The sequence below is a fragment of the Oncorhynchus clarkii genome, chromosome 16 (genome assembly GCF_045791955.1).
Source record: "Oncorhynchus clarkii lewisi isolate Uvic-CL-2024 chromosome 16, UVic_Ocla_1.0, whole genome shotgun sequence".
NCBI lineage: Eukaryota > Metazoa > Chordata > Actinopteri > Salmoniformes > Salmonidae > Oncorhynchus > Oncorhynchus clarkii.
Window position 1 is genome coordinate 57769886 of NC_092162.1, and position 25733 is coordinate 57795618.

At 43.5% G+C, this 25733-nt stretch overlaps 1 protein-coding gene across 1 annotated transcript in view; it reads left to right on the forward strand.

The window, feature by feature from the left end:
* Window positions 1-257: 257 nt before the first annotated feature.
* Window positions 258-25733, forward strand: part of LOC139368808 (serine/threonine-protein kinase WNK2-like) — a 65758-nt gene continuing 40282 nt past the window's right edge. Inside the window, 2 exon segments of the mRNA XM_071108177.1 lie at window positions 258-466; window positions 6145-6927. Of these exon segments, the coding sequence (XP_070964278.1) occupies window positions 6298-6927 (630 nt within the window). The 5' untranslated portion in view covers window positions 258-466; window positions 6145-6297.

Genomic DNA, 25733 nt, shown 5'->3' on the forward strand with positions numbered 1-25733 from the left:
TAAAAACGTCTAAAGAAGTAGCGTTTTTGAACAACTTCCATAGCCAATGTGGGTATTTTTGTTGTTGTTGTTGCGGGATATACCGTTTCACTGGTGGACAAAGCAAATGGGCTGGGTCAACACGTATCGCCTCCTCTGTTGTCGCAAGCTAAACGTGCGCTTTAATTGGGTGGCCCTGCAGTCATTACTATGGGCGTGGAACCTGTAAAAAGGGGACCTCGCAGCAGTAGACAGTAGTTGCATTTACCGGGCTGATTTATTTTGTGATGGGAAACACTGACGACCTATTAACGTTTCAAGTTAAATACAGAGGACATTTACCCGGACACTATGGACATCAGCATTACAACTCTTGAAGATTCATCGCCTCTGAAAGTCGTGTGACAGACACTCGCGCAGGTAAGCTGCAGAAAGATCAACGGCACGCGTATTTCCCACATCGGATGAGTCGAGGCCGGGAAGCAAGGTTGGTGACATTCCGTCCGAATTGGCAACAGTTTTCTCGTTTATAATTATTTACAGCTTGGACCTAACAGCTATATGGAACGAAAATAAGCAATTGTGGATAAACCGATAAACTGTTCTCGTTTTGCTGTCTCGTCGTGGTTCAACCTTCCTATATACTGTCATTGGGTTCAACGTTGTTTCATTCGGGGCTAGCATCATCCGGCTAGCTAGCATCATCAGCCAGCTTCCTTGCCTGCTCAAACGAGTTACGTTAGGCTCCAAACAAATCACCACTAATGTAATAACATTTTGAGTGGGTGTTGAGGAAACATAACTAACCAGATCACATTGTCAATTATTTCACAAGCTCTTGCTGATGTGAATCTTATCAGGCTACATTTTATTTAAGCCTGGTCTCTAAGACTACACGTAACATGGTAAACGAAAACCCCGAACACAATTTGTGTGATGTGGTGTTTGGTATGGTTACATAAGATGGGCTACTTAAGCCAAAAAATGAAGGGAAGGGTGGTTGGACAGGTGGGCTTATAACAAATGTCTAGCATCCCATAGTTTGCGTGTTCGACTCTCCTCACAGACCACGTTTACATGTGTACACTATTCTGGAGAGTAGCTCATATCCCACTTAAGGTATTATTCGGGATCATATGTTTAAATGCACCTTTGATATTCTGCTCATGAGTGTCCCTGTATCCATGAATAAACAGAATATTCCTAATTTTAAGTTAATAAGGTTAAATAGAAATAGTAACTGAAATATGGACACTGACTGTAGGACTACAGCCTCTCACATGTAATATAATTCCTGCACAACTACGCATTTCTTGCAGTGAAATTATACTAGTTAATTTTGACTCCACAGGAGTGGAGTAATTTCTTTCAGCGTCTCTTGAGAGAATGCGTGTGTAATGTGTGTATCTTTGACACTGTTATGCAAGCAGACAGTACAGCACATGACCAGAAGTATGTGGACACCTGCTCATTGAACATCTCATTCCAAAATAATGAACATTAATATGAAGTCCCCCCCCCCCCCCCCTCCTTGCTGCTATAACAGCCTTTGCTCTTCTGTGAAGGTTTTCCACTAGATATTGTAGCATTGCTGTGATGACTTGCTTCCATTCAGCCACAAGCATTAATGAGGTCAGGCACTGATGTTGGGCGATTAGGCTTGGCCCGTGGTCAGCGTTCCAATTCATCCCAAAGGTGTTTGATGGGGTTGAGGTCAGGGCTCTGCAGGCCAGTCAAGTTCTTCCACACCGATCTCGACAAACCATTTCTGTATGGACCTTGCTTTGTGCATGGGGGCATTGTCATGCTGAAACAGGAAAGAGCTTCACTAATCTGTTGCCACAAAGTTGAAAGCACAGACTTGTCTAGAATGTCATTATGCTGTAGCGTTAAGATTTCCCTAACCATGAAAAACAGCCCCAGACCATTATGTGGGTGTCCAGTTTGGACATGTGCTCATTCAAGGCCCCTCCCCCTCCCCCCATTGTAGAATAATAGTAAAGACATCAAAGCTATTAAATAACACACATGGAATCATGTAGCAACCAAAAGTGTTAAACACATAAATATATTTTAGATTCAAAGTAGCCACCCTTTGCCTTGACAGCTTTGCACACTCTTGGCATTCTCTCAATTGTCACATGCTGAGTGCTTGGCTGCTTTTCCTTCACTCTACGGTCCAACTCATCCCAAACCATCTCAATTGGATTGAGGTTGGGTGACTGGAGGCTGATTGTGGAGGCTAAGTCATCTGATGCAGCATTCCATCACTCTCCTCTTGGTCAAATAGCCCTTACACAGCCTGGAGGTGTGTTGGGTCATTGTCCTGTTGAAAAACAAATGATAGTCTCACTAAGCGCAAACCAGATGGGATGGCGTATCGCTGTGGTAGCCATGCTGGTTAAGTGTGCCTTGAATTCTAAATAAATCAGACCGTGTCGCCAGCAAAGCACCATCACACCACCTCCATGCTTCATGGTGGGAACCACACATGCAGAGATCATCCGTTCACCTACTCTGCGGCTCAGAAAGACATGGCGGTTGGAACCAAAAATCTCAAATTTGGACTGAGACCAAAGGACCAATTTCCACCAGTCTAATGTCCGTTGTGCGTGTTTCTTGGCCCAAGCATGTCTCTTATTGGTGTCCTTTAGTGGTGGTTACTTTGCAACAATTCGACCATGAAAGCCTGTTTCATGCTGTCTCCTCTGAACAGTTGATGTTGAGATCTATGTGTTACTTGAACTCTGAGGCATTTTATTTGTGCTGCAATTTCTGAGGCTGGTAACTCGCATGAACTTATCCTCTGTAGCAGAGGTAACTCTGGGTCTTCATTTCCTGTGGCGGTCCTCATGAGAGTCAGTTTCATCATAGCGCTTGATGGTTTTTGCGACTGCACTTGAAGACACTTTCAAAGTTCTTAATGTTCTGGATTGACTGACCTTCATGTCTTAAGGTAATAATGGACTGTCCTTTGCTTTTTGCTTATTTGAGCTGTTCTTGCCTTAATATGGACTTGGTCCTTCACCAAATAGGGATATCTTCTGTATACCACCTCTACCTTGTCACAACACAACTGATTTGGCTCAAATGCATTACGAAGGAAAGGAATTCCACAAATTAACTTTTAAACAAGGCACACCTGTTAATTGAAATGCATTCCAGGTGACTATCTCATGAAGCTGGTTGAGCGCTTTGCACACTCTTGGCATTCTAACACTTGGTTACTACATGATATCATAGTTTGTCTTAATTATTATTCTACGATGTAAAAAATAAAGAAACCCTTGTGTGGTATGTACAGTGCATTTGGGAAAGTATTCAGACCCCTTGACTTTTTCAAAATGTTTGTTATGTTACAGCCTTATTCTAAAAGGTATTACATTGATGAGGAAAACAATCTACACAATACCCCATAATGACAAAGTGGCAGGATAGCCTAGTGGTTGAGCGTTGGACTAGTAACCAGAAGGTTGCAAGTTCAAACCCCCGAGCTGACAAGGTACAAATCTCTCGTTCTTCCGCTGAACAGGCAGTTAACCCACTGTTCCTAGGCCGTCATTGAAAATAAGAATTTGTTCTTAACTGACTTGCCTAGTTAAAAAACAAAATGGGTATAGAAAATGTGTAAAAAAAACAACATTTACTCTATACTTTTTGAGGCACCTTTGGCAGCGATTACAGCCTTGATTCTTCGCGGGTATGACGCTACAGGCTTGGCACACCTGTATTTGGGGAGTTTCTCCCATTCTTCTCTGCAGATCCTCTCAAACTCTTAGGTTTGGATGGGGAGTGTCGCTGCACAGCTATTTTCATGGTCATTGTCCTGTGGAAGGTGAACCTTTTCCCCAGTCGGAGGTCCTGAGCGCTCTGGTGCAGGTTTTTATCAAGGATCTAAGTATTTTGCTCTGTTAATCTTTCCCTCAGTCCTGGCTAGTTTCCCAGTCCCTGCCTCTGAAAAACATCCCCATAGCATGATGCTGCCACCACCATGCTTCACCGTAGGGATGGTGCCAGGTTTCCTCCAGATGTGACGCTTGGCATTCAGGCCAAAGAGTTCAATCTTGGTTTCATCAGACCAGATAATCTTGTTTCTCATGGTCTCAGTCCTTTAGGTGCCTTTTGGAAAACTACATGCAGGCTGTAATGTGGCTTCCTTCTAGCCACTCTACCATAAAGGCCTGACTGGTGGAGTGCTTCAGAGATGGTTGTCATTCGAAGGTTCTCCCATCTCCCCAGAGGGACTCTAGAGCTCTGTCAGACTGACGATCGGGTTCTTCGTCACTTCCCTGACCAAGGCCCTTCTCCCCCGATTGCTCAGTTTGGATGGGTGACCAGCTGAAGGAAGTCTTGGCTGTTCCAAACTTCTTCCATTTGAGAATGATGGCGGCCACTGTTCTTGGGGACCTTCAATGCTGCAGTTATGTTTTGGTACCCTTCCCCAGATATTTTCCTTCGACACAATCTTGTCTTAGAGCTCTACGGACAACTCCTTCAACCTCGTGGTTTGGTTTTTGTTCTGCCATGAACTGTCAACTGTGGGACCTTATGTAGACAGACGGGTGTGAGCCTCTCCAAATCATGTCCAATCAGTTTAATTTACCACAGGTGGACTCCACTCAAGTTGTAGAAACAGCTCAAGGATGCTCATTGGAAGCGGGATGCACCAGAGCTAAATTTAAAGTCTCCATAGCAAAGGCTCTGAATAGTTATCTAAATAAGGTATTTCTGTTTTTTATTTGTAACAAATTAGCAAAAATTTCAACCTGTTTTTGCTTTGTCATTATGTGTGTAGATTAAGAAGGAAAAACATGTATTTAATCCATTCTAGAATAAGGCTGCAACGTAACAATGTGGAAAGGGGTCGGAATACTTTCTCATGTTTCAACCAATCAAAATATGCAACCAAGACAAACTGAGGTCTTATCAGAAACGTGTTGTCGTTTTTCACAGATTTTAATTTCCTTAACCGGTGAAACTGACGTTTTGCACAGGATTAATTTTACCATTGTTTTGGACTTATTGCCTTTTTCTCCCTGTTCCCTAAACAAAACAGACAATTTTACAAGTGTTAACAAGATTTCCAATGCATTCATTCTATTGACTTAAGACCTTATGACCTTATTCTGGTGAGCACTTAATTTAGTCTACTGGGGCAAGAAGTTATGACAGAAGCTGCATGTATCAAACTATAGTTGACAGACAAATGGCCTACCAAATGTCGGAAATTATAATATGGCATACGACATGTCAGAAATGATAAGCAGAAACATAACGTAAATTAATTATAGTAGGCAAATTATGGACTTCACACAACACCCCACGATATGGGAAACTGAGCCTGCGCAGACCTTTTTAAAAACAACAGTAAACGGGATAAGATGTTTACATGCCACAGTATCCGGTCGTAGATCAGCATATCCCATGCATCTTATCCAGGTTTTTCATAACCGGGATACAAGCTTTTGAGTTATTGTAAATACTTGAGTATAATAATAGGATATTGGTGTGCATGTAAACGTGGTCACAGACTACTTTAGAATGTTTACTAATTTGCAGCTTGAAACTACTTTACTTTTTTTTTTCTTGATACTTTGCAACTACTAGACCGTCCCCTAACCCTTTAACTATAACTGCTAGTTAGCCACCTAGCTAAAGTTAGCCACAACTAATTTGTATTAGATCATACATATTGCAAATTCTTAACATCATATGAAATGGATGATGGACATCCACAAATGTTAATATGTAACATATCATACAAATTGTAGTGGCCCAGATTTGTCTACTATGTTACATCTACCCTTAAGTCCAGGTTGTTTATTTATCCAAATGCTAGCTAGCTCTTTATTTTATGTTCACCTGCTAAATGCTGTAGTTTACATTCATTAAATAGCTATCTGGCTAGATGCAACTTTTCAGCCAGCTTTTACAACCATTTGTTTTTCAGTGTCATCTTTCCTCTGGCATTTTTAATTTCTCAAACTTTTACTAGTTATTCCAATGTCAGTATGACTGAGCCAGGAAGCAAATCTTGTTGTTTTGGTTTAGAGGTTTATATAGTTTGAGAAATGAACTTTGCAAGTCCATGTTAATGTTTTCGTCTTCCACTCCTTTTAAATCTTTCAACACTCTCTTAAATTTTTTTTTTGTGCTTCTGTTTAGATTGATGTGCACACTGACATCGTTCCGTTGATACCCCCATGCTGAATTGTCACCGGGTGTGTGCTGCAGATATTCGGCCCCCACTCCATCTTCACTTTGGGAATAGCCATGGCAATCATCTGGAAACGTCAGTGACTCAACAATTAAATCTCCATGGAATCGGGTGCTGAGCCCGATGGATTTAAATACCCATCTCTTCCCAATTCACAATGTGAACTCAACATAAATATGTATGAGACTATCAGAGACGGAAACGTCACTAATATGGACACTTCGACGGTCGTGAGAGGTGGGAGCGACCCAAGTGCATATCCTCCATCGAATTATCAGCGGATTGTGCGCCAAAGATTCATCAGGAGAAGTTTGTGGTTCTCAGACTCTGATGACCAGGCCTTTGAGGTGCCAGAATGTGACAACCGGAGTAAAATCCTCAACGTAAGCCTGCGCACGATAGTTGACAGGACACGGGGGGCTCGGTTGGGGCCACAGGAGAGCTCCAGTCCCGAGAGTCAAGGGGGGAAGAAGGACAGCGCCACAGAGAGCGCCAGCGCTGATGAGAAGGAGAAGACTGTGGATAAATTGAATGTTACATCCACCGACGGCAGTAAAAACACTGTCAGAACTGCTAGCGAGGAGGAAGAGGCTGAGATGAAAGCTGTTTCCACGTCCCCTGGGGGACGGTTTCTCAAGTTCGATATCGAGCTCGGGAGAGGGTCCTTCAAGACTGTCTATAAAGGTCTGGATACTGACACCTGGGTGGAAGTTGCCTGGTGTGAACTTCAGGTAAGATGCTTTACCTCTTTTTTTTGACCATAGTGTCCTGATGCTCAAGCACTTCACTGCAGTTTGTTGTGAATAAGAAGACCTATTCGATCTGCTCAAACTTTTAATACATTTAAAACATTTGTTATAGTAATGCAGCTAAGGGTTTAATTTGGACAACTATAGATTGAAGTGCATTGAAACTTCCCAGTCTATTTTTCCTAAAGGCCTGCTATGAAACATCACATTAAGTATCAACATGCCTCTGTGAGTGAGTCTTCTGGCTCACTCTGATGGGTGTCCTACTCGACTGGTTGGTTTCACCGAGTGATTTCCATTAGAGGGCTGATGCATGGCTCTCACAGTCCTCTCTCTTATGCTGTCAGTGAATGTTCACACTTCATGACAGCATAATGGTGATGTCTACGGGGAGCTGTCAATCAGCTAGACTACTATAGGGAATGGGAATCTACTAAGTTGTAAATGGGTTTCCACTAAATTTTAAATGGTTATAAGAGGTCTGTAGGATTGACAAGCATTTGTCACTGCCATTGACCAAGAGGCCTTTGTAGGCTACACTGACTCTATTCTTAGTCTCTCCTTGTTTCAACAAGACCCTAACTGATCTAAGTGTGTTAGACACTGGAAAATCACATACAAATTATTTCTGACCTCAATCCCGTGCTGCAGACTTCACTACTTCTCTCGCTCACAGGAAGCGTGGTTTTAAATGAATGACCGTAAGTACCGTAAGTAACCATGACTAGGCTCCTCATGGACCTAGTGTCCCTAGTGCAGACCCAAACAAACCCATATAACAATACAAATGTGCCTGTGTGCTGGATAGCCTATATGTGAAAAAAATTTCATAACCCTAAAAGAAGAATTTCCATATTGGGCTGTATTTAAGCAGTCAGACAGTATAGGGTAGAGTGCTTGTGAGTTTTGTCCCAGCAGTATGTAGATGAGGGGTAAATCCCCTGCTGTTCAACAGGAGGGCTGCTGACAGGAAGCAGCTGAAATGTGCTGATGCATGCTGGGAGCGGTGTGGTGGCCCTGTGGCCTTGATGAAGCTCTTTCAGGTGTGAGAGTGAGATAATGTTGCTTGCTTGGCCTACCTCATGGGATCATGAAAAGTTAGCCCAGAAGTGAAATCTCAGGAGTGCAGCTGTATGTCTCCCTCCTATTCAGAGAAGGGACATTCAGCATTGTTCAAGCAATGACACGCTTGGCCCTGAGAGACAGATTCATCTTTTCACTGGGATGATGATGCCATATAGGTGCTCATGGAATAGAGGAAGCCAATATCTACTCAAACAAGCAAAGTATGACCCATAATTGGACACCGGATGTGGAACAGTAAATCATTCATTCTATAGCGTACTGTTTTCCCATAGATGTGTGCAAACACTCCCTCTAGTGGGCAGTTTGCTATAAAAACACAAACCACCATTCAAGGTTCCATTTTCCCACTACCATTTTCTTCCTCAGTTCTCTATGTAGGCCTATTGTATTGTCGGTTTTAACAGATTGTTCCTCATAAATGGCATTGTTGACAGAAATGCTGCCCTGCTCAATGGTTTTCATCAGAACACTGATGCTTTCTGGTTCTTCCCTAGGACTTTTAGCCTAATTTATTAGAAGCATTGATTAGAGCTTGAGGTGGCCCCGTTGATTGAGTCACATGTTGGTGCATTAAGTCATTGGAAATGGTAGTGTTGCATGCATCCTATAGGACAGCGGTGCTGAACTCTTACCCTACGAGGTCCGGCGCCTGCTGGTTTTCTGTTGTACTTTATTATTAACTGCACACACCTGGAGTCCCAGGTCTAAATCAGTTCCTGGTTAGCGGGGCGCAATGGGAAAACATGCAGTGGAACTGGCTTCCAGGTCCAGAGTGGAGTTTGAGGGATATAGCACCTAATGTGGATGGGTGTCTCTGTGTAATCTAATTATGGACAGGCATGTGACATTGAACATGGATCCACTTAGACTGTGCTGCAATACAGTCTACTAGCTAAGTTAGATTCAGCAGCATTTACAGTAATGCTGGATACTAGGGATGAAAGTGCCCGGATGGCCTATAAAGGGCCTGTTTTACAGCTCACTGTCTGAAGGGCCCAGACAAGCCTCTAGAGTTTAATGAGAAAATAATGCCCTCTACCCTGCCGTCACCCCGACGCCTCATTCACCCTCAACAGCAGTGCATGGTAGGCTCAGCTACTGTGCACGTTAATCAGTGTGCACATTTGGCCCTCAACCGGGCACGTGGGTGGTGCCAGCCCTGTGTTGTTCAGTGTATTCTGTGGTGCTATGCGAATGTTGCTGGAGCGTTTCTTGTTTGGGATAGAAAGAGGGGAACGTCTCAGTGATTTTCCACTGTTTCCCTCCCTCTGTCGGTCATGTGGCCCTTCTGCCTGGAAGTTTAATCTGGTCCTGTGCTATCTCTCTCCCTGTTGGTCTTTTTCCCCCTCACTTACTCTCTCTTGCTCTTTCTCTCTGCTACCGGCTTTCTCTTGCTCTCTTCTCTCAGGCTTGTCTCACTTACTCAGTCTCTGCCTCTTTCTATCTACATCACTTTCTCTGTCTGCCCTGGCAACACACAGGTGGCAGAGGGACGGGTGCTGATAAGGGAGAAATTCCATTGTCTCACGCACATGTATGTGTACCTGAGGCGCACACACACGCATCCTACATGTTAATGTATGTAAATTGTAAAGTCTAATTTGTTGTCGGACTCTTACTCGGCTACTAATCATCAAGGTCTGTCACTTACTCTTGGAAGTTCTTTGGTTCTGACTCACACTAGGTCAGTTCTGTTTTAAGATGGTGTATAATCAGGTCTTGCACACATACAGGGTTGAGTGTGCGCTGGTATTTGGCAGGGTGCACGCTGCTCTGCAGATAAAATCTGCTGTTGTGCTTCTGAATGCCGTGATTGTGCTGACACCATGGCAGCGGAATGAAACTTGCTCTCACTGAGATAAGGACAGTAACTGCACACCCTTCTGTAACCAGTTCTACTGGGCGTTGAGCATACTCTGACCAAAAGTCTAGACTTCCTGTTTTGGATTGAGACCTATTGTTAAAGGCCCAGTGCCTTCAAAGTGTGAACATGTATATAAATACACTGTTGGAATAATAGTGTGAAAATGATAATGCCCTTTTAGTGTAAGCAGTTTGAAAAGGCGGCATTAAATGTTTTGGTGGGATGGAGTTTTGGCCTGCCTGGCGACCACCAGGTGGTACATTTGTTAATTGACCAATAAGAAAGAGTTCTAAACCTCTCTGCCAATAACGGCTATTTGTAGTTTTCCATTCCTAGGCAAATTCTTGCTTGAGAAATTGCTCTTTTGCTAAGAAGCTATTTTTGTTTTTTGACCATTTTTAATTGAAAACAAATATAGTAAGGTACTTAGTGGTTTGTGTAGTGTGTGTGCACTGCAAGTTATGAAAGCAATTTACAAGTTAGACAACTTTGTTTCATTTTTCCAAGTTTGTTATTGGTCACAGCCCATGGGGCAGTGAGAGCGGTACACAATGGCTCTAACAGGGCCTCGTCAGTGGCTGTGTCCTCCAGCATGTCAGAGCTCCTTTGTCGCAGAGCCATGGTGAAGTGGGCCAAGCCCGTTACAGGTGTCCTGTTGGCTAAAGAACATACAGTACCTAAAGCACATACAGGACCAGGCTATGCTCGGGGGTAGCTGTAGCTAGAATGTGTGAACTGTGACCAAGGCACAAAGGCAGTGTGTGAACTGTAGGAAAGGCCTTGACTAGTTCATGACAGAGTTAGTCCTTGTCATTTGTATGAAATGGTGAAACTCACACTGACAAAGCCTAGCAGGTGTAAAGAAATGGTAGGCCTAGTCACTGACAGAAGTTTCCTTAGTGGGCCAACCATATCACAGACCTGGAGTCGTTCTCTCTGACAGCTACTGTCAGATCCTGCAGTCCAGAGTTTTTACCACAAAGGTTATACATGTACATCGCCTTGGAAGTATTCAGACCCCTTGACTTTTTCCACTTTTTGTTACATTACAGCCTTATTCTAAAATGGATTAAAAAATATATATAATCCTCCGCAATCTACACACAATACCCCACAATAACAAAGCGAAAACAGGTTTTTAGAAATGTAATACACACAGTTGAAGTGGGAAGTTTATATACACTTAGGTTGGTGTCATTAACTCGTTTTTCAACCACTCCACACACTTCTTGTTAACAAACTATAGTTTCTGCAAGTCGGTTAGGAAATCTACTTTGTGCATGACAAGTCATTTTTCCAACAATTGTTTACTGACAGATTATTTAACTAAAGTTCACTGTATCACAATTCCAGTGGGTCAGATGTTTAAACACTCTAAATTGACTGTGCCTTTAAACAGCTTGGAAAATTCCAGAAAATTATGTCATGGCTTTAGAATCTTCTGATAGGCTAATTGACATCATTTGAGGCAATTGGAGATGTACCTGTGGATGTATGTCAAGGCTTACCTTCAAACTCAGTGCCTCTTTGCTTGACATAATGGGAAAACAAAATCAGCCAAGACCTCAGGAAAAAGGAAAAAATGGTAGACTGGTTCAAGTCTGGTTCATCCTTGGGAGCAATTTCCAAATGCCTGAAGGTACCACGTTCATCTGTACAAACAATAGTACGCAAGTATAAACACCATGGGACCACGCAGCCGTCATACCGCTCAGGAAGGAGACGCGTTCTGTCTCCTAGAGATGAACGTACATTGGTGCGTATAGTGCTAATCAATCCCAGAACAGCAAAGGACCTTGTGAAGATGCTGGAGGAAACAAGCACAAAAGTACCTATATCCACAGTGAAATTATTCCTATTACGACATGACCTGAAAGGCCGCTCAGCAAGGAAGAAGCCACTGCTCCAAAACTGCCATAAGAACCAGACTACGGTTTGCAAATGCACATGGGGACAAAGATTGTACTTTTTGGAGAAATGTCCTCTGGTCTGATGAAACAAAAATAGAACTGTTTGGCCTTTAATGACCATCGTTATGTTTGGAGGAAAAACGGGGAGGCTTGCAAGACGAACACCACCATCCCAACCGTGAATCATGAGGGGTGGCAGCATCATGTTGTTGGGGTGCTTTTCTGCAGGAGGGACTAGTGCACTTCGCAAAATAGATGGCATCATGAGGAGTAAAATGATGTGGATATATTGAAGCAACATCAAGACATCAGTCAGGAAGTTACCCTAGAGAGGTTGTGGGACGCTAGTGTCCCACCTGGCCAACATCCAGTGAGATTGCAGAGCGCCAAATACAGAAATACTCATTCTAAAAATTCAGAAAAGACAACTATTTTACATAGGTTTAAAGATTAACTTCTTGTGAATCCAACCTGTCAGATTTCAAAAAATGCTTTACGGCGAAAGCATACCTTACAATTATTTGAGAACATAGCCCAGCAGACAAATCATTACAAACAGTAACCAGCCTAGTAGAAGGGTTACACAAGTCAGAAAGAGAAAATTAATCACTTACCTTTTGATCTTCATATATTTGCACTCAGACATTCAGTTATTCAATAAATGTTCCTTTTGTTCGATAGTGTCTCTTTATATCCGAAAACCTCAGGTTTCTTCAGTAATCCACAGGCTCAAATGCAGACGACAAATCCAAATTGTATCCGTGGAGTTCATAGAAACATGTCAAACTATGTTTATATTCAATCCTCAGATTGTTTTTAGCCTAAATAATCGATAATATTTCAACCGGACAATAACGTCAATATAAAAGGTAAACCAGAAAGGCACTCTCTCGGTTGCGCGCATGAATAAGCGCTGACATGGCAGGGTCCACTCTTCAGATTGCTCTTACTCCCTCATTTTTCAGAATACAAGCCTGAAACCATTTCTAAAGACTGACATCTAGTGGAAGGCATAGGAACTGCAATTTGAGTCCTAAGTCAATGAATACTGTAATGGCATGAATAGAAAACTACAACAAAAAAAAGTCTAACTTCCTGAATGGATTTTTCTCAGGTTTTCGCCAGCCAAAACAGTTCTGTTATACTCATTATTTTAACAGTTTTGGAGACTTTTTAGTGTTTTCTATCCAAATCTACTAATTATATGCATATCCTATCTTTTGGGCCTGAGTAGAAGATAGTTTAATTTGGGCACGCTTTCCATCCTAAATTCCAAATGCTGCCCCCTACCCTAGAGAAGTTAAAGCTTGGTCGCAAATGGGTCTTCTAAATGGACAATGACCCCAAGCAGACTTCCAAAGTTGTGTCAAAATGGCTTAAGGACAACAAAGTGACGGTATTGGAATGGCGATCACAAAGCCCTGACCTCAATCCCATAGAACATTTGTGAGCAGACCTTAAAAAAAAAGAAGTGTGCGAGCAAGGAGGCCTACAAACCTGACTCAGTTACACCAGCTCTGTCAGGAGGAATGGGCAAAATTCACTTAACTTATTGTGGGAAGCTTGTGGAAGGCTACCCAAAACATTTGACCCAAGTTAAACAATTTAAAGGCAATGCTACCAAATACACTTAATTAGTATGCAAACTTCTGACCCACTGGAAATGTGATGAAACAAATAATTCTCTCTACTATTATTCTGACATTTTACATTATTAAAATAAAGTGGTGATCCTACACGACCTAAAACGGAATTTTTACTAGCATTAAATGTCAGGAATTGTGAAACTAAGTTTAAATGTATTTGGCTAAGGTGCATGTAAACGTCTGACTTCAACTGTGTGTGTGTGTGAGATATATAAAATAAATGCCTTAAGTATTCAGACCCTTTACTATGAGACTCAAAATTAAGCTCATGTGCATCCTGCTTCCATTGATAATCCTCGCTGTTTCTACAACTTGATTTGGAGTCCACCTGTGGTAAATTCAATTGATTGGACATGATTAGAATTTGTCTAGATACAGTACCTGTCAAGTTTGGACACCTACTCATTCAAGTTTTTTTATTATTATTTTTTTAAACTATTTTCTACATTGTAGTGAAGACATCACAACCCTATGAAATTAAACATATGGAAAAATGTAGTAACCAAAAGTGTTAAACAAATCCAAATATAGTTTAGATTCTTCAAAGTAGCCACCCTTTGCCTTGACAGCTTTGCATACTCTAGGAATTCTCTCAACCAGCTTCACCTGGATTGCTTTTCCAACAGTCTTGAAGGAGTTCCCACATGCTGAGCACTTGTTGGCTGCTTTTCCTTCACTCTGCAGTCCAACTCATCCTAATTGGGAAGTCCCACTAAGCGCAAACCAGATGGGATGGCGTATCGCTGCAGAATGCTGTGGTAGCCATTCTGGTTAAGTGTGCCTTGAATTGGAAATAAATTACAGACAATGTCACCAGCAAAGCACCCCCACACCATCACTCCCCCTTCATGCTTCACGGTGGGAACCACACATGCAGAGATACTCCGTATCTCACAAAGACACAGCGGTTGTAACCAAAAATCTCAAATTTAGACTCATCAGACCAAAGGACAGATTTCCACCGGTCTAATGTCCACCGCTCGTTTCTTGGCCCAAGCATGTATCTTCTTATTGGTGTCCTTTTAGTAGTGATTTCTTTGCAGAAATTTGACCATGTCCTGATTCACTCAGTCTCCTCTGAACTGTTGATGTGTCTGTTACTTGAACTCTGAAGCATTTATTTGGGCTGCAATTTCTGAGGCTGCTAACTCTAATTAACTTATCCTCTGCAGCAGAGGTAACCCTGATCTTCCATTCCTGTGGTGGTCTTCATGAGAGCCAGTTTCATCATAGTGCTTGATGATTTTTGTGACTGCACTTGAAGAAACTTATGAAGGTCACTCAATACTGAACATTGTCTTAAAGTAATGATGAACTGTCGTTACTCTTTGCTTATTTGAGCTGTTCTTGCCATTATAAAGACTTGGTCTTTTACCAAATACGGCTATCTTCTGTATGCCACCGCTACCTTGTCACAACACAACTGATTGGCTCAAACGCATTAAGAAGGAAATAAATTCCACAAATTTACTTTTGTCAAGAGCCCAATACTCCACCGGATCCTTGCTGTAAACTTGGCTACATAGCTGATGCCTGCTGGACTGTCCATTAATCACGGTACTCTATTCTGTTTGTTTATGTTTTCATCTGTTGGCCCCAGCCGCACTCAGGCTCTGTGTGTAGTTAATCCGACCCTCTCTGCCTAGTCAACGCCATTTTACCTGCTGTTGTGCTAGCTGATTAGCTGTTGTCTCACCTGCTGTTTTAGCTAGCTCTCCCAATCAACAAATGCGATTACTGTATGCCTCGCTGTGTCTCTCTCAAATGTCAATATGCCTTGTATACTATTGTTCAGGTTAGTTATCATTGTTTTAGTTTACAATGGAGCCCCTAGTTCCACTCTTCATACCTCTGATACCTCCTTTGTCCCACCTCCCACACATGCAGTGACCTCACCCATTACAACCAGCATGTCCAGAGATACAACCTCTCTTATCATCACCCAGTGCCTGGGCTTACCTCCGCTGTACCCGCACCCCAACATACCTCTGTTTGCGCATTATGCCCTGAATATATTCCACCATGCCCAGAAATCTGCTCATTTTATTCTTTGTCCCCAACGCTCTAGGTGACCAGTTTCGATAGCCTTTATCCGCACCCTCATACTACTCCTCCTCTGTTCCGCGGGTGATGTGGAGGTTAACCCAGGCCCTGCATGCCCCCAGGCACCCTCATTCGTTGACTTCTGTGATCGAAAAAGCCTTGGTTTCATGCATGTCAACATCAGAAGCCTCCTCCCTAAGTTTGTTTTACTCACTGCTTTAGCACACTCTGCTAACCCTGATGTCCTTGCCATGTCTGAATCCTGGCTTAGGAAGGCCACCAAAAATTCTGAGATTTCCATACCCAACTATAACATTTTCCATCAAGATAGAACTGCCACAGGGGGAGGAGTTAGCCTGCAAAGTAATGTCATACTTTCCAGGTCCATACCAAAACAGTTCGAACTACTAATTAAAAAAATGACTCTCTCCAGAAATAAGTCTATCACCATTGCCGCCTGCTACCGACCCCCCCCCCCCCCCCCCCCCTCAGCTCCCAGCTGTGCCCTGGACACCATTTGTGAATTGATCGCCCCCCCCCCCATCTAGCTTCAGAGTTTGTTCTGTTAGGTGACCTAAACTGGGATATGCTTAACACCCCGGCAGTCCTACAATCTAAGCTAGATGCCCTCAATCTCACACAAATCATCAAGGAACCCACCAGGTACAACCCAAAATCTGTAAACAAGGGCACCCTCATAGACGTCATCCTGACCAACTGGCCCTCCAAATACAACTCTGCTGTCTTCAACCAGGATCTCAGCGATCACTGCATCATTGCCTGTATCCGCTACGGATCCGCAGTCAAGCGACCACCCCTCATCACTGTAAAACGCTCCCTAAAACACTTCTGCGAGCAGGCCTTTCTAATCGACCTGGCCCGGGTATCCTGGAAGGATATTGACCTCATCCCGTCAGTTGAGGATGCCTGGTCATTCTTTAAAAGTAACTTGCTCACCATTTTAGATAAGCATGCTCTGTTCAAAAAATGTAGAACTAAGAACAGATATAGCCATTGGTTCACTCCAGACCTGACTGCCCTCGACCAGCACAAAAACATCCTGTGGCGGACTGCAATAGCATTGAATAGTCCCCGCGATATGGAACTGTTCAGGGAAGTCAGGGACGAATACACACAGTCAGTCAGGAAAGCCAAGGCCAGCTTCTTCATGCAGAAATTTGCATCCTGTAGCTCTAACTCCAAAAATTTCTGGGACACTAAAGTCCATGGAGAACAAGAGCACCTCCTCCCAGCTGCCCACTGCACTGAGGCTAGGTAACACGGTCACCACCGATAAATCCATCATTATCGAAAACTTCAACAAGCATTTCTCAACGGCTGGCCATGCCTTCCTCCTGGCTACTCCAACCTCGGCCAACAGCCGCAGCTACTCACCCAAGCCTCCCCAGCTTCTCCTTTACCCAAATCCAGATAGCAGATGTTCTGAAAGAGCTGCAAAACCTGGACCCGTACAAATCAGCTGGGCTTGACAATCTGGACCCTCTATTTCTGAAACTATCCGCCGTCATTGTCGCAACCCCTATTACCAGCCTGTTCAACCTCTCTTTCATATCGTCTGAGATCCCCAAGGATTGGAAAGCTGCCACAGTCATCCCCCTCTTCAAAGGGGGAGACACCCTGGACCCAAACTGTTACAGACCTATATCCATCCTGCCCTGCCTATCAAAGGTCTTCGAAAGCCAAGTCAACTAACGGGTCACTGACCATCTCGAATCCCACCGTACCTTCTCCGCTGTGCAATCTGGTTTCCGAGCCGGTCACGGGTGCACCTCAGCCACGCTCAAGGTACTAAACGATATCATAACCGCCATCGATAAAAGACAGTACTGTGCAGCCATCTTCATCGACCTTGCCAAGGCTTTCGACTCTGTCAATCACCATATTCTTATCGGCAGACTCGGTAGCCTCGGTTTTTCTAATGACTGCCTTGCCTGGTTCACCAACTACTTTGCAGACAGAGTTCAGTGTGTCAAATCGGAGGGCATGCTGTCCGGTTCTCTGGCAGTCTCTATGGGGGTGCCACAGGGTTCAATTCTCGGGCCGACTCTTCTCTGTATATATCAATGATGTTGCTCTTGCTGCGGGCGATTCTCTGATCCACCTCTACGCAGACGACACCATTCTGTATACTTCCGGCCCTTCCTTGGACACTGCTAGCTAACCTCCAAACACGCTTCAACGCCATACAACACTCCTTCTGTGGCCTCCAACTGCTCTTAAACGCTAGTAAAACCAAATGCATGCTTTTCAACTGTTCGCTGCCTGCACCCGCACGCCCGACTAGCATCACCACCCTGGATGGTTCCGACCTAGAATATGTGGACATCTATAAGTACCTAGGTGTCTGGCTAGACTGTAAACTCTCCTTCCAGACTCATATCAAACATCTCCAATCAAAAATCAAATCTAGAGTCGGCTTTCTATTCCGCAACAAAGCCTCCTTCACTCACGCCGCCAAACTTACCCTAGTAAAACTGACTATCCTACCGATCCTCGACTTTGGCGATGTCATCTACAAAATAGCTTCCAATACTCTACTCAGCAAACTGGATGCAGTTTATCACAGTGCCATCCGTTTTGTTACTAAAACACCTTATACCACCCACCACTGCGACCTGTACGCTCTAGTCGGCTGGCCCTCTCTACATGTTCGTCGCCAGACCCACTGGCTCCAGGTCATCTACAAGTCCATGCTAGGATTCATAAAATGAAGTCCAGAAGTTCATCTGACTCTGGGTAAGAAGAGCAAGGGCTTAAATGCTAGAATCTTGTATCCCTTTAACCCTCTCCATTGCAAAACCCCTCAAACTCCTCTCACAGATCATTTATCAAACCTCCATTCCACATCACCTGTTGACCACAGGCTCCCACAGACCACTCGCCTGCCCTACCTCAAGCACAAACTCAAACAACCCTATAGAAGAGGACTGGGCCACAATCGTGTTCAAAGTAGGCCTAGACCCTACAGTCGTGTTCAGTGTTACAGTGCAATACAATGACTGTTAATCCACAATTTGAGGCATCATTGAGAGCACGAGACATGATGTAATGCATTTTCCTCCACACTCCCTATTGTGCTGTGTAAGAGTCTCCAGCTGTCAGGCCTGGTATGAGGGCAAGGGTTGCTTTGCTTATGGCTACTGCTGCTCATTAAGTCATTTTACGTAACAACATACAATGCCTTTGGAAAGTATTCACACCTCTTGACATTCATCCTGTTTGCAATAAGGCACTTAAGTAATACTGCAAAAGCAATTGGCAAAGCAATTCACTTTGTCCTGTTATGTTTGGGGACAATACAAAACATTACTGAGTACCACTCTCCATATTTTCAAGCGTGGTGGCTGCATCATGTGATGGGTATGCTTGTCATTGGTAAGCACTAAGGGTTTTTTTTAGGATAAAAATAAATGGAATAGAGCTAAGGACAGGTGAAAACCTAGTTCAGTCTGCTTTCCATCATACGCTGGGAGACATTCACCTTTCAGCAGGACAATAACCTAAAACAAGGCCAAATATACACTGAAGTTGCTTACCAAGACAACATTGAATGTTCCTGAGTGACCTAGCTACAGTTTTGACTTAAATCTGCTTGAATCTATTGCAAGACTTGGATGTCTAGCAATTATCAACAACCAGCTTGAAGAATTTTAAAAATGATGTGCAAGGCTCCGATACTTCTAACATATATTGTTTTTTTTCACAACTACCGGTAGTTTTATTGGGTAATTCATAAAGACCATTCAGGGTAATCACCATGAGAAATATTTAGCTGAAACCTCTAATAGCTGGGGTTGGGGGCAACAGAGTTGGGCTGTTCATTAATTGTGTGTGTTAGACAGTGTTGTTGCGTCAAGCCTGTCTCTCTGGCTCTGTGCCGCTTCACTGCAGCGGGCAATAAAATTGGCAAGGGGGCGAGTTAAACTTCCGGTTCAGCTTAGGTCCCTAAAGCCCCAGTAGTGCTCTGAAACCCTCAGACCAGGAGGACAGGCAATCATACTGAATAATTGCTCCCTTGTTTGTTATACAGGCTTCAGCATCTGAAAGGTCTTGACAGATGCTGACTCTACGGTGAAAACCTTTCCAGATCTTATGGTACTGTAATTTGGACGCAAGCTTGGTCTCAAGATGACTGACCTGGAAGTGGTGTCCAAGACCTCTGAGTGTCCCCTGTGACTGATTTTCAGATGGTTCATATTCTCTTTGTAGTCCGAGTATCCTCCTACCTGAGAGTTGAGCTGACCCTGAACAGATAGCTTTCTCTTAGCTCCAACTAAGGCCTCATCACTGGGTTTCGTGGTGCCTCAGTTATTCCATGTTAACCAAAACACACTCACAGGTTAACTTCAGGATGTCAACACCAGCTGGAACATGCTATGATGTACGGCTGTACACATCCAGATATCTGGCTCCTGCACCCCCACTGTCTGGTGGATTGGCAGTGGCACAGTGGGCTTTGTTGCTGGTGTTGTCTTATTAAAGAAACATGAGCTGGCTGCTGAGCACCATGGAGAAACAACAGAACCCCATGGGCAGGATCATCTGCCCCTGTCAATCAGTGGTTCAGTCAGCTACAGAACTCGGGTCCCCACCCCCATCAGTATTTAACCCTTTGAGGTGGGTGCATTACGCCGTCCTGTTCTAAATAGGTGCATATGGCTTGCCCAGTGCGCCAGGGACCAGAAGTAGCACCTAGAACCATTGGAATTGTTCAAAATGGGGTAAACTGTCCACCAGGTGCCCGGCTGCTGCTCAGCAGAAGAGCAGTGGAGAGGGTGGGAGTGGAGCAGGCTAATTTGGTTCTCTAAGGCCTGCTGCCCTCTTGTCCATTGGCTCTAATCCTCCCATGGTGGATGGAGAGGAAGCCCTGTTCTGTACTGTAGAGAGACTGACTGTCTGAGGCTCTGATCGGCCCTTTTCTCTGACCCTGTCCAAACAACACTGATGGCAACATGGCTCTTCCCCTCTAGGCCACATGACCCCCGTTGTCCTCAGCTTGGTGTATTACCAGTCTTTTTTTCACTCTGTTACGCTCCCTCATTTCTCGCTGTCTGTCACAGGCACTATAAGCTGTCAGACACATTCTCTTTCTCTCTGACACACCGCTCTAATCAGGCAGAATTTCCTCGTGCGACCCTGTCATTGCCGAGCTCATTACATAAGCAGCATTAGTTTGGGGGTGGGGTGGGGGTAAAAGCTTATTATCACCAATGTTCAGCTGTGTGTCAAAGGCAGTACTTTTTTGCCAGCCTCCACATTTAGTCTGTGACTGGAGAGGCTTATTGGGAGGGCTGTGTCATAGTCCAGGCTATACACACTTTCGCCACGGCCCCTCACACACGCACACATCCGGTAGAGTAGCTGGCACGTCATTGGACTGACAATGGTCAGGGTTTTTAATCAGTGTTTAGGCTCAGGTTAGTTTTGTAAATGTGTGTACTGCATCGGTCCATCATTTTAAAAGGGCTGATGTGCCCTTGTATGTTTTGGATGTGCACACTCCTCCTCTCCTGGCCTTTTACTGTTGCTGTAGTCAGTCTCACCATCTCACCCCTGAATTTAATAATTCACCGGGCCACCCTATATGCCAGTGTGTCAATTATAAGTAGCCCTCAGCCCAGCTCCATGGTAACAGAGATGACAGGTATGCTGTTGCCGGCCAAAACTTTCTGCACTGGATGCCGGCATAAGACTGGTGAATAACATCTGTGCCATCCACTCTTTTGAAAAAATATCTACTTGTCTTTGAGTTTAGTAGCTAATGTTTTACATCGGAATGAGCTGCAGGCTAGATCATTATTAGTGAACTAGAAATGTGCTGTGAATGTTGGAATGTATTGGGTTTTCTGGAGGTCTGTCTCAACTGTTGTGCTATTTTTTTATTTTTTTAATCTTCATTCCTGTCTTTGTTCAGGTTAGATTCTTCACATTTCTGTTGTGGAATGGATCCATTTTGATAAATAAAAGTATGTATTTTTTTTCTATTGCCTTCACAGAGCAATTGGTGTGTCTGTTAAGAAGTGCGCACGATTAAAGGTGTGTGGGGGAGTCCTTTTAATACACAACCCACGTTTTTCCAGCAGCCCCATGGCAGGATTAAGGTCATTCTGCCACAGCAAGCCATCATTCACTGTGTGTGTGCACGCATGTGCGTCATCTGAACATCGTGTGGATATTTTTTCCGACTATGGATCCTCCAGCGAGACGGCCAAGGCCCATCGCTGACCGAGTCCACCCCCACAGACAGCCCTCTTCCTGGGTTAGATATGACTTTCAATGGTTGGATAATCCTGGCTGCCTGCCACTAACCCTGTTAGGCCCTGCAATGATGCTTTAGTTTATTCCTTCCTGCCCTCTTCTGCTTTGGTTCAATTGATTTAAACTAAGACTTCATTTATCCAGCTATGTCCTGGACGAAGCAGTTTAAATTTGATGCATAAATTCTGTAGGTCACACATGAATATTGGCAATGATAAAGGCTGTTAACCTTTTTTAACAAGCAACTTTCCCCACTGAGCTCTGTTATTGTACCCTCACTGACCCTGTGGTGGTCTAATCAATGGAACGACATGCTGGAAGTCACTAGAAACTACAGACTACTTTCTCCCACCAGTGTTTTAGTTCCTACTTCAAAACACATGGTCAGGCTCAAGGAGCAGGCCTGGTCAGGCTCAAGGAGCAGGCTTTAACTTGGTCTCTTAATGAAATGACCACTTGGAACAAGAGAAACAACATTGAAGGCAAATTTGCTTTTTGTTGTTCAGGTCCTCAAAGGCATAAAATAGATTTTACCATCCATTCAGTGGTGGAAAAATCCCTTTGGTGTCGGTAACCTTAGGAAAACTAACGACCGCTGGAAAGATCTGTGGTGTTTTTTTTTGTGTCCTGTTCTTGAACAGAAAGACCACTGGAATGGTTACGGTTTTCACGAGGACTGTTTCTCATGGATCTTCAGAGCGTCTCTCGTTCCAGCATCCCCTCTGTCTGTGTAATTCCAGTTTCTCTGATCTTTGACTCAGATGGGTCACTAATAATTGCTTCCTGTCATGCTGCTCAAGCGACACATCAGGTGATCTTTTCATGTTTGCCACTACCATTCTGAACTTTTGTTTGAATGGGCCATATTATGTGTAGTGACCCAGCCATGGTTATGTGTTTGCGTTCATAAGACTTGAGTGGTAACAGAACTTTATCCAATCATCGGAATTGTTTGACATGAAGCACTGGACATTGGCCTGGTTAAGCTGGTGGTGATTTAGTTTTCAGGCATTATGTTAGGGCTCTGGAGTTATACTGGTAGTATAACTATGTTTCACCTACTTCTGGGATGCCAGGTGAGATTGTTTCATGAGTGAGGACAGTCGCACCTACAATCTTGTACGAATAGAGTTAAAGCTCAGAGGGCGCATGGCCCGATGGGATGGCTCTGTGTGCCTTCAACTCTGCCTGGCTCGCTCTGGGCTACTCTATACAGCCTGTTCTGGAAGATGGCTACATTAGCTGGGTCTCTCCACACACACACACACACACACACGTGTGCGTGATCTCAATGCATGTACACAATGTTTACAGCACAGCTATTTGAAAATGGCAGAATTTGAGTTTAATTCATGGATGCATTGGTTACAATACAATTTCAGGGACTGCTACAGCCCTATTAAAACAAAAAGAACACTTTGGTTTTTAGGATGTACAGTGCCTTGAAAGTATTCACACCCATTGAGACTTACTCGACATTTCTGTTTAAAGCCTGAATTCAAAATTGACTTAAATTGTTTTTTTTTTTTTTATCAACAATCTACACCAACTAAACATGTTTTTATTTTATTTTTGCAAATGTATTAAATTACATAAGTATTCACACCCCTAAATCAATACGTGATAGAATCACCTTTGGCAGCAGCTACAGCTGAGTTTTTCTGGGTAAGTCTCGAAGAGCTTTGCATGCTTGGATTGTACAATATTCGTGCATTATTATTTAAATTCGCCAAGCTCTGTCAAGTTGATCATTCCAACCATTTTCAAGTCTTGACATAGTCAACTGTAACTAGGCTACTCAGGAACATTCAATATCTCTTGGTAAGCAACTCCTGTGTATATTTGGCCTTGTGTTGAAAGCTGAATTTGTCTCCCAGTGTCTTTTTGAAAGCAGACTGAACCATGTTTTCCTCTAGGATTTTGCCTGTGCTTAGCTATATATATATATATCCCCCCCCAAAAGCACTCCCTAGTCCTTACTGATGACCAGCATACCCATAACATGATGCAGACATCACTATCCTTGAAAATATGAAGTGTTACTCTGTTGGAGTTTCCCGAAGCATAACGCTTTGTATTCAGGACATAATCTTAATTTCTTTGACACATTTTTTTTGCACTTTTACTTTAGTCCCTTAATGCAAACAATATTTGTGTTCTGTACAGGGTTACTTCTTTTTCACTCTGTCATTTAGGTTAGTATTGTGGAGTAACTGCAATGTTGAGCCATCCTCAGTTTTCTCCTATCACACTCATTAAACTCTTTAAATGTTTAGTCACCATTGGCCTCATGGTGAAATCCCTGAGTGGTTTCCTTCCTCTCCGGCAATTAAATTAGGAAATACGCCTGTATCTTTTGAAATGGCTGGGTGGATTGATACATCATCCAAAGTGTAAATAATAACTTCACCGTGATCAAAGAGCTATTTAATGTTTGCTCTTTTTCTTTTCTTCTTTACCCTGTCTACCAATAGGTGCCCCTCTTTGTAAGGCATTGGAAAACCACCATGGTCTGGTTGAATCTGTGTTTTGAAATTCACTGCTCGACTGATGGTCCTTACAGATAATGATGTGTTGCGTACAGAGATGAGGTAGTCATTCAAGGAGGGGGATATAGTGTACAGGGATCCTCCTGTGCAGCAGCATTTGAGGACAGCCCCACTCAGCCCATCCCCTGCCGCCTACCATAGTACAGCTCAGCCTCTCTGCAACTGTCAATTATTTATTGGACTTCAGAGTGCAGTGAAAAATTTAAACACTTGCCTCCCAATCCCCTGTTCCCCAAAACACGTGTAAATATTGGACTAGAATTTGTGCCTTCCAGTATTGTACGTATACTAAAATCTCTATTCTGAGCCATATACTTTTGTTTTGTATTATTTATATTTATTGTTTTGCATTGTCGAAGGACCCTGCAAGTAAGCATTTCTTTGGACGGTGTGTGTATCCCATACATACGACTAATAATACTTGACACACTCCTCCAGATCACTCCCCCCTCATTAAGCGTGATATTGTATCTGAGGCCTACTAAAATACCCTCTGTTTTTCTCACTCACACACAGCCTCTGTTTTAAAATAATCTTCACTTAGTTTTACTAGTCTCACGCTCACTCATTGAATTCCTCATCGCTGTTCTCACTCTCTCCAATTTCCAATCCGTAGGTTGAATAATTGAATGGATTTTGATCTCTTGGTTTTATGTTCATCAGATCTTATCGTTAATGGGGTCTGCTTCTCTGTGTGGCGCTGGGTTGGGTGACTATTCTCACTGTGTTCTAAAGGGAAAGCAAAGCGTCACACTCAGGAACCCAACAGACCTACTGGTGCTTCTTTTTCTGTGGTGCGCAAATGGTGGGATGGGGAAGGATGCATAGAGAACAGAAAAGGATGGAGAAGATGAGGGGAGCTTAGGTGATGGGAGCAGAAAAGAGTGGTTGATGAAAATGGGGGAGCAGAGGTGTAAATGGAATGGAGAGGGGGTGGGAGAAAGAGGGAAGATTGATTTAATGTTTTCTCTCCCCTGCAGTGGGATGTGTCTGCCTGTGTGCATGTGTGTCCCCCAGGGACATCAGATCCTCACCCCTGGTGGGGGGGTCACAACTAGCATGACTACGATACCAATTTTTCCTTGGCAAAATGTTTTAAACTAAACTCTATGGTCTTTTTCAAAGAGGGACTTTGTAATTAATTGCAATTCATCTGATCACTCTTCATAACATTCTGGAGTATATGCAATTTGCCAATATACAAACTGAGGCAGCAGAGTTTTTGAAAATGTAATATTTGTCATTCTCAACTTTTGGCTACGACTGTAGAGTGCAGTGATGTGTCCTATAAGGGGCTTTGGTGGCAAATCTGATGCCCAAATGGTAAAGAACATTTAGCCGCTAAATGTGTGTACCTGTACCAGACGGGGAGCCAGGCCAGGGCAGACTGAGTAGGTGTCACATCCACTTG